The sequence below is a fragment of the Arachis duranensis genome, chromosome 9 (assembly GCF_000817695.3).
Source record: "Arachis duranensis cultivar V14167 chromosome 9, aradu.V14167.gnm2.J7QH, whole genome shotgun sequence".
Lineage (NCBI taxonomy): Eukaryota > Viridiplantae > Streptophyta > Magnoliopsida > Fabales > Fabaceae > Arachis > Arachis duranensis.
In genome coordinates this window covers 111,985,891-111,996,511 of record NC_029780.3, presented here as the reverse complement: position 1 = coordinate 111,996,511, position 10,621 = coordinate 111,985,891, and the positions used below count along the sequence as shown (strand labels likewise).

At 28.5% G+C, this 10,621-nt stretch overlaps 1 protein-coding gene across 1 annotated transcript; it reads left to right on the top strand.

The window, feature by feature from the left end:
* The first annotated feature begins 8,330 nt into the window (after window positions 1-8,330).
* On the top strand, window positions 8,331-9,033 carry LOC107467473 (heavy metal-associated isoprenylated plant protein 22). Its single transcript, XM_016086584.3, has one exon. It carries the CDS (start codon window positions 8,406-8,408, stop codon window positions 8,847-8,849), a length of 444 nt encoding a protein of 147 aa, XP_015942070.1. The 5' UTR covers window positions 8,331-8,405; the 3' UTR covers window positions 8,850-9,033.
* The last annotated feature ends 1,588 nt before the right edge of the window (window positions 9,034-10,621 follow it).

Genomic DNA, 10,621 nt, shown 5'->3' with positions numbered 1-10,621 from the left:
TCTGTGTATGTTGTTTGATGAATAAAGATCCCGTCTTTTATATGCTCGATCTGCAGGCCGAGACAAAATTTAGTCTTTCCAAGATCTTTCATCTCAAACTCTTCTTTTAGAGTTTTTATAATTGTTGGAATCTCTTCAGGAGTCCCAATGATATTTAAATCATCAACATACATAGCAATTATAATGAACCCAGCTGTAGTTTTCTTTATAAAAACACATGGGCAAATATCATCATTCTTAAATCCATTTTTTGCCAGATACTCAGTAAGACGATTATACCACATTCGTCCAGATTGCTTTAGACCATATAAAGATCTTTGCAATTTAACTGAGTATAACCATTGCGAATATTCATTGGATGGTTTAGATATCTTTAATCCTTCAGGGACTTTCATATAAATATCCCGATCTAATGAGCCGTATAAATAGGCTGTTACCACATCCATTAAATGCATATGCATTTTATGAAATGCAGATAAGCTGACCAAATAACGCAAAGTTATCGCATCCACTACAGGGGAATACGTTTCTTCATAATCTATACTGGGCCTTTGTGAAAAACCTTGTGCCACAAGTCAGGCTTTGTAGCGCACGACTTCATTTTTCTCATTTCGTTTTCTTACAAATACCCATTTGTATCCAACAGGTTTTACATCTGCAGGTGTACGGACTACAAGTCCAAAGACTTCACGTTTTGCGAGTGAGTCTAATTCAGCCTTCATGGCTGCCTCCCATTTTGGCCAATCATTTCTTTGTCGACATTCTTCAACTGATATTGGCTCAAGATTTTTACTTTCATGCATGATATTTAATGCCACATTATATGCAAATATTTCATTGACAACTGTCTTATTTCGGTCCCATTTCTCTCCTGTAAAGACATAATTTATCGAGATCTCGTCATTTTCACAATTTTCAGGTACCTGAACGTCTTCTGGCGTTATATCAGAATTTTGGACAACTGCAGGTGTCTTTACTATGTCTTTTTCAACAGAAATCGTATTTACCTCTTTTCTCTTTCGAGGATTTTTGTCTTTGAAACCGACAGGCCTGCCACGCTTCTGGCGTGTATTTGCTTCAGTGGGCTATTTGTCCTACTGGGACATCAATTCGAATTGGGGCATTTTTCGCCCTACCACGCTTCTGGCGTGAATTTGCTTCAGTGGCTACTTGTTCTACTGGGACATCAATTCGAATTGGGGCATTTTCCGCTGGTATATAAGATTTGGTAATCCTCTTTGTATCAGAAAATGAATTAGGAAATTCATTTGCTATTCTTTGCAAATGTATAATCTTTTGAACTTCCAGTTCACATTGCCCTGATCGAGGATCTAAATGCATCAACGATGATGCATTCCAGTTAAGTTCCTTTTCAGGAAGCTTAGTCTCTCCCCCTAATGTTGGAAATTTTGATTCATCAAAATGACAATCCGCAAACCGGGCTTTAAATACATCACCAGTTTGTATCTCAAGATACCTCACTATAGAGGGAGAATCATATCCAACATATATCCCCAATTTTCTTTGGGGTCCCATTTTAGTGCGATTAGGTGGCGCAATGGGAACATATATCGCGCACCCAAATATTCTTAAATGGGAAACATTTGGCTGCTGGCCAAAAGCTAATTGCATAGGAGAGAACTGATAGTAACTCGTTGGCCTCAAACGAATAAGTGCTGCGGCATGTAAAATAGCATGCCCCCAAACCGAGGTTGGAAGATTTGTTCTCATAAGCAAGGGTCTAGCAATTAATTGGAGGCGCTTAATAAGTGATTCTGCTAACCCATTTTGTGTGTGAACATAAGCTACTGGATGTTCAACACTTATTCCATTAGCCATACAATAAGCATCATAAGCTTGGGAAGTAAATTCACCAGCATTATCAAGACGAATTGCTTTGATTGGATTTTCTGGAAATTGTGCTTTTAATCGAATAATTTGAGCCAATAATCTCGCAAACGCCAGGTTGCGAGAAGATAATAAGCACACATGTGACCATCTCGAAGATGCATCTATTAGGACCATAAAATATTTAAAAGATCCACATGGTGGATGAATAGGTCCACATATATCACCTTGAATCCTTTCTAGGAATTCAGGGGACTCAAATCCAATCTTTACTGGTGATGGCCTTAAAATTAACTTCCCTTGAGAACATGCAGCACAAGAAAATTCACTAGATTTAAGAATCTTCTGGTTCTTTAGTGAATGTCCACGAGAGTTTTCAATAATTCTCCTCATCATGGTTGTTCCCGGATAACCCAATCTATCGTGTCAAGTTATGAATTCATTTAGGCTAGTAAACTTCTAGTTTACAGTGGCATGTGATTCAATTGCACTAATCTTGGTATAATACAACCCAGATGAAAGTGAGGGCAACTTTTCTAATATAACTTTCTTATTTGAATCATGAGTTGTGATACATAAGTACTCATGATTTCCCTCATTCATAGTCTCAATATGATATCCATTTCGGTGAATATCTTTAAAACTCAACAAGTTTCTTCGAGACTTGGTAGACAATAGTGCATTATTTATTATGAATTTTGTTCCTCCAAGAAACAAAATTATAGCTCTTCCGGAGCCTTCTATCACATTGCCCGAGCCAATAATAGTATTAACATATTCCTCTTTTGGCACAAGATGGGTAAAATATATAGTACTTTTAAGAATAGTGTGCGAACTTGCACTATCCGCAAGGCAAATATCTTCAGGATATGTCCTTGCCATTTTTCTTTAAAGACAAATGATAATAATAATAAAATGAGTAGAAGTACATGCACAGTAAAATTATTCACATGAATACTTAACAAACACATACACATATCAAACTATTCCATCATTGATCAAACAGTCAATATTTCTTTCAGAATCCTTAAAGAAATTAGATACATCATAATGAGTGGTAGAATTTTCATTATTTGAAACAAAAATTGTTTCCTTTCCTTTGTCATCCCTTTTCAAGGATACTTGATCAAGATAAACTAGGTGCCTTGGGGTACGACAGGTACGTGACCAATGGCCCTTTCCATCACAACGAAACATTTATCCTCAATTGATTTACTTTACCCATTATTTCTTTCTTTGTTTCACTTCTGGTGAGATCCTTTGTGAATATAATTTATTTTCCTTCCATAATTTTTCTTGCTACCAAAATCTTGCTATTTACCTCTTCTGAGGTTATAATTTGTCGCATTTGCTTCAGGAAATGGGGCGGCGCCAGCTGGGCGCGCTTCATAATTCTTTAAAAGTAATTCATTGTTGCGTTCAGCAACAAGAAGGCAAGAAATTAACTCAGAATATTTTTAAATTCTTTTTCTCGATACTACTTCTGCAGGAGCACATTCGAGAGGCATGGAAGGTCAAAAAAATTTTCTCTAACATATCGGGTTTGAGGAAGTATCACCGTTTTTTCATGATTATATATTTTTCAAGGTCTTTTCACAGATCTGCAGGATCTTTTAATGTGGGGTATTCATTTTTCAATCATACTTCAAGATGATGACGAAGGAAAAATATGGCTTTATCTTTATCCTTCTGGGATGTATTATTTTCAGCCTCAATGGTATCTTCAAGATCCATTGAATCAAGATGGATTTCAGCATCTAATATCCATGGTAAATAATTATTTCCAGATATATCAAAAGCATTATATTCAAGATGAAAGAGATTCAACATAATAAAAATTTGTTACCTGAAGTCTTCTAATAATTTCGTTAGAACTTCGTGCTGATAACGTGTTGTAAAATAAATAAATAACTAATGAAGATATAATATATAAAGTAAATAAGTATAAATATAAGACTCTAATTTTGATATTCACTAATATAATTATCATAATATAATAATAGAAGAAACTTATATATTTATTGCTATTATATATTAGTAGCGTATGAAAGAGGGAGGAGAAAAGTTTAATATAAAGAGAGAGAAAGTATTAGCAACATAAAGAAAGAGAAAGAAGTGATTTGTTTATTGCTCTTACTTTTTCAGAGACAAATAGCCTCTATTTATAAGCATATATGGTAGTAGGTTTTCAAACTTCATTAAATAATATTCTCCTTGAAAACCTGAGCCTTGTGGGAAAATGGTCATCCACCAAGACTATCTTATCACAATATTACGCAGTCAATAAAAATAATTATTATTTTCTATGATGCTCGTGTTGTGTTATTAAATGCTCGTATAAAACTGATTTACAAATTCATTAAAAAAGTATTGTGCATTCAGACAATATCTTCAATGAACATATGAGAAATTGGTTAACTATACGATTATGCAATTATTATAGAAAAATATGACTCAATTTTAAGCCATAAAATTATAAATAAGTAGTTGTAAATGTTTCTAAAACACGAACATAATACATACAAATATTTATGGCAAGTAGTGCTATATATTTTGAATTCTTCTTGGATCATATTCACGCATAGTACTATCATTCATTCATTTAATGGCACGGCGCTAGCCACACTTATTCACACGTTTAATCATGCTCCTAATAACATTTGTGATTTGCGGAGGGAAGAACAGAACATACATTGATAGAACCGCCCAGAAGGTTGCTCCATCTTATATACTATACTGTGCAGAAATATGTATATGTAATTGGATTGTGACACTTTGATAAATAATTGAGGCCACAACAAGAGACAGTGACAACAACAATCATATGTAGTTGAATGATTGCCATTCTGTGTTTTTGTGTCTGCATATAATGCACGGAGAGAGACGGACCCATCTCTAATCAATCATTTTTTCTTCAATAATAAGCAATATAATATCATACAATATATACATACATGGGACAAGTTACAACAAAAATCAACAATCATATATCATATTAGATGTATATATATGCATTTCAATTCAATGGCTTTGACGTGTTCTCAATTTATTAAAGTCCAAAATCCGAATGAGTAGTAACATTTTGTTTGATTGAATGATTGAGATCTATATATATACTTGATCATCATGCATCAATCAATGGTGATAATGATTACGTAATGAGATCTTCTATACATATACAGAGTCTATTATTGCTTTGTATATACTAGTATAGTAATTTTTTTTATCTTCTAATTAAAAAATTAATTATTAGAGCCAAAGCCGCAACTACAAGATGATCAAACGTAAAAGTCAAATCAGTTTTACCTACTCCGATTCAAGTTGTATGGAGTATTAATACTACTATGGTATATAAATATATAATAAATGCTGGCATTGACTTTGTGTTAGTATGAAATGTAGGTAGCTACTAACATAGTTACAACTCAAATTAAAAGGTGGAATAATAGCCATCAAAATTGAAGTGGTGGCAACCTTTCATTGTGCCCTGGCGTCTCATGCATGCAAATGCAACATACTTGATCTGCTGAGCCTCCACATCATTAACCAGCTGTGATTCAACTATTAATTTTTGAAAGCAACATCAACATACATATCAATCTACGTATATCAAAACATAATAATCACCACAAATATTTTGAATTAATCGCGTGGATAGACGTGATTTTCTATAGTTTCTTACCGTAGATGATGAAAATAATTAGAAAAAGTATAGGATTACAATAAAAATATTAAACAATATGAATAATAGATATATCGAATATTTATTTTATTAGATGTATAGATGGTTATTCTAATATTGGAATTTAGACGAATAATTTAGAAATATAGTGTATTTTAATTTAATTAATAGTTATTTATATTGTTTAAAAAAATTATTGAAGAATTCTTTTGCTCTTAACTACTCTTGTTATAATTTCTACTCTTTTAAAAATAAAATCTCTAAAATAATTTATAAATATAAACTATTTTTTAATTAGATCTAAGTTGAATTAGGTTTATTTAATCTCAATTCAATTATAACGTAGAATATATATTAAAATATGTAAATTCTGATTTTTAATGTGTATATTATTATTATTATTGAACGATGATTTCTCTTGTTTTAGTCATAGTTTTTCTCTTAAAACAATATTAACTCCGTTTCTTCACACGTTTAGCATCAGGACCTTGAATTGGTGGCCACTTCAAAATATTAGTTTACGTGGGATTTACTGATTAGAAACATTATTCATCGTTTTCGTCCCCTTGCCGTGATTAGGTAAAGATAATACCACTCGATAATGATTGATTAATGCTACTAATATTATTTTCCCTTTTCCTATTTTTTTTTTGTATGCATGCGTGTTTGCAGGGGGTATTTACAGCTGGTGTGGTTAATTAAACTGTGGAAATTCAAGTAAAGATGTTTAAAATAGAAGAGTTTAACAGGTTTTATAATTTATAGTCATCAATTAGTTATTATTATTGTTTTTATTTTTTAAGGGAGATATTTTAATAAAAATACTTAAAACGTTTTTTTTAAAAATGTTTGTTAATAACTAAAATTTAATACATATAATTAATTAAATTATATTATTTTGTCAAAATTAATTCAGATAAATTGATTTGGTAAAAAAATTGATAAACCAAACTTTGAACTAATTTAAATTAATATTTTTTTATAAAAAATGGCTACAATAATCTTATTATAGAAAATGACAAAAATATTTTTATTATATATTTTTTTAATTTTAAAAATCTTAAATTCTAACTCTATAACGACACAAAAAAAGAAAAGGGTTAGAATTTAGGATTTTTATATAAAAATATTTTATTTATTTTTTATAAAATAAATATTATAACTATTTTTTATAAAAAAATATTAATTTAGATCAATTTAAGATATAATTTATCGATTTTTTGACCAAATTAATTTATCTGATATACTTTTGATAAAAATAATATAGTTTAATTAATCATATGTATTGAATTTTAATTATTTAAAAACATCTTTAAAAAAAGACGTTTTAAGCGTATCTAAGTGGCTCCCAATTTTTAATAGTGTGAAATTACTCGTTTTTCTTTTATTGATTAGTTACTAACTCTCTAAATTTTCTTTTTAAAATATTTTTAAATAAAAATGCTTAATCTCGTCTATTAAATAAATTATCATATATTAAATTTTTGATATGTGATATAATTAAAAGTGTTATTCTTATTATAAAGTGTTGTTATATCCTTGAAATCATTACCTTAACTCCGATACCAATTTTAAAACTTGTTAAAAAAAATTAATAGAGTATTGTTTTATTTTTTATCATTTTTTAAAAATTTTATAATATTATTTTCTACTTTTTTAATTATTAATTTTTATTACTAATTGTTCTATTTTTAGTTTAATAATTCTTATTTTATTTTTAAATTTTTAAATTAAACTTATTGAAAATTAAAATTAAAAAATATATATTTTCTATTAGTTTAAAAAATTCAGTATCATTTTAATTAATAATAATTAAAATCATTAATTTTTTATCTATTAATTTGAATAATTTAATTTTTTTTTTCTTAAATTTTTTAATTTACTTGTTGATTCAATTTTATACTTTTAATATTAAGTTATTAACTTAAGCTTTTTAGAACACGTTATTTAAATAATTGTTAATAATCACTACCAAGAGAAAAATCAACTTAGAAAAAAAAAATTCAAAACCAACTCTATTAACAACTGTATGTTATTACCACGTTACTTTGAGCAAAAGAAAACAGCTAAGCTATATACGACATGAGAATATATCACAGGAATTAATTAATTAACGTGTTGAATTCAATCATTTTTGTCTATTGTTGTCAAATATATAAAATAATATAAAAATATTATTTATATACTAAAATTAGTCATTAAATATATTTATATATTAATATATATCATTTAATTTATTTTTAATATATATTTATATTCTACGTATATTTTATACTAACATAGCATAGTTGAAAATAATAATATAAGATAGCTAGCTTAGAGGTGAATAATGCCAAGTTGTCCTTTATGATTGATATATACTCTTGCGTAGGAGAGAAACATGATTAGCGACACAAATAATGTGAATATCTAAGCCACTATATATTATAACAAAATTATTATTTGCACGTGAAAATCAATTACTAAAATCAGTTACTAAATGTATTTATGTATAAAATATAAATAAATATATGATTTAATTTATTTTAATTTGTATTATATTTTAATATATATTTTATAGTAATAACTGATTTTAATAGCTAATTTTAATGTACATATAATATAGTCGATTGGTGAAAACTTAGGTGCCTTTAAATGAAAATTTAGTCAAATCAGTCAAATCATCTAACGGCTCTGAGTTATCAATTTCACGTAAAGTTGACTGTACCTGAATTTCTACCAAATCGATTTTATAATATTATTAACCTAAAATTGAGCAGAATTTGCGCACACAACTTTGCTCTATATATATAAAGGAATAAGAGCATTTCCCATAGCTTGTGGAAAACAATAACACACACAATAACTCAAGTCTTGTGTTGTTGAAGAAATAAAAATGGGTGCTCTTGATTTCCTTTCAGAATACTTCTCAGTGTCGAGGACCCCAAGAAAGAAACGGAAGCCAATGCAGACGGTGGAAATAAAGGTGAAGATGGACTGTGATGGGTGTGAGAGGAGAGTAAGAAACTCAGTTGCAAACATGAAAGGAGTGAAACAAGTGGAGGTGAATAGGAAACAGAGCAAGGTAACAGTGACAGGGTATGTGGATAGAAACAGAGTTCTGAAGAAAGTGCAGAGCACAGGGAAGAGAGCAGAGTTCTGGCCTTACATTCAATATAACTTGGTTGCATACCCTTTTGTTGCTCAAGCTTATGACAAGAAGGCTCCTTCTGGTTATGTCAAGAACACTGATCTCGCCCTCCCTAACCCCAATGCTCCCCATGAGAAGCTTGCTACTCTCTTCAGTGATGATAATCCTAATTCCTGTTCCATCATGTAATCTCTTCTTAATTATCCATGCTTCCTTATTATTAGTAGTAACCACTCTAATATAATCTCATCATTTTCTTAGTTACTACTACACTAGTACTACTTCTATCTTTGTTGGATACTTTAATCATCTTTATGTCGTGATTTTCATGTGAAGACATCATTATTATAATATCCATCTTTATATATATGTATTTATTTTGGAGTTAATTTTTTTTTTTAATTTAAGTCGATTAAAAGAGGTATATAAATAGTTATATTTTTTTATGTGTTTATTTATATTATTTTTTTTTTTGTGTTTACATAAAATTTATACACACTTTCTTTTTTTTTCATTTATCTTGTACTAAAAATTTCTTTTAGAATTTAACAAAAATTGAAATATAATTTTTTTTTGTCATAAAAATTATTATAATATATCGTAAATTCATTTCTTCTAAATATTTAAATTGATAGAAGAAGATAAATAATTATTTATATATCTTTTAACAACTAACATACAAAATCTACAAAGCAATAATTAAAGTCACAACTGATGAATGAAAAGCAAAAAATAGAAGAAAAAAAATGTCTAAATCTTTTATAAGTGACAGTATTTACTATTTAGTTAGTAATGATTCAAACAAACTATATATATGATTGTTACTGTATCTGCCAAATAGAATATAGAAGCTAGACAGGGCCATGCAGCAAGAAGCACTATTAATTGCAAGAGCAAAAGCACTTTAACGAATAAACGATTCTTAAAATAGACATCCAATACCCAAAAGGATATATTTTGATTCCACCATAAAGCAAGTAACCATGATTGATGGCAGAGGATAAAATTAATCATTAATCATATACACTAATTTAATAGGGTGGTGCATGTAGCTAGGTGTAAAATAATTAGACTTTTTACCCTCATCGATTATTATGCATAAAATAATTTAATTATGATCATACCATCATGTTACAATAGGTTTCCTTTCATCAAATAAAATAAAATAACAATTTGTTGTCATGTTTGTCAAACAGTGAACATCATCATATCTTTCATTTCCTTTAATCTTAAGATTCTATAACAAAAGGGACAATCAGGGTTAGGCAATAAGATGGAATTTTAATGCACTCGTGATGGTTGATTCTGTAAAATCTTATCACTGCAATTAACATATGACCACATCAATATAAGAATTACTAAATTATTGCATACATTACTAAAGTATGATTCTTAGTCGCCTTCAATTCTTACGTGAATTTAGAGGTTGTGACAAAAGTATTTCATTTTTTTTCAAAGTCCAAAGATATCTTTCAATATTATATTTTCCTAGATAACACCAAACTATGCATGCCCAATCTCTTACAGAATATAAATTAAGGAAATATTGTAAGAGATATTATGATCGGAAAATGTATTATATTGTCAGAGATATAATTATTTTATTAATTTAATTTAAAAAAAATAATTTTATAATATAATATTAAATTTTTTGTGATAAAAATCTAAAATTTGATTTTTGTTTAACTCCAAAAAAAAAAGAAAAACAATATAAAATTAAACAAATAAAAAAATACACTCATGTAAAGTTTAGACAAATTAAAAAAAATTATGTTAAAAATATACTAAAAATATAATCATTCATATATTTTTTTATTTTAAATTTTTAAAATAAGTAATTTTATTATATATATTAGACTTTATCGATTTGCATAGCACTCATATTATTATTCCTAAACACAAGCTTATCTTAAAAATTGGCAATGAGTGTTAATAATAAGATAAGAAAATAAACACACATA

Coding starts and splice junctions, on each gene's coding strand:
- LOC107467473 (XM_016086584.3), top strand. CDS start 8,406: ATGGGTGCTCTTGATTTCCTTTCAGAATACTTCTCAGTGTCGAGGACC.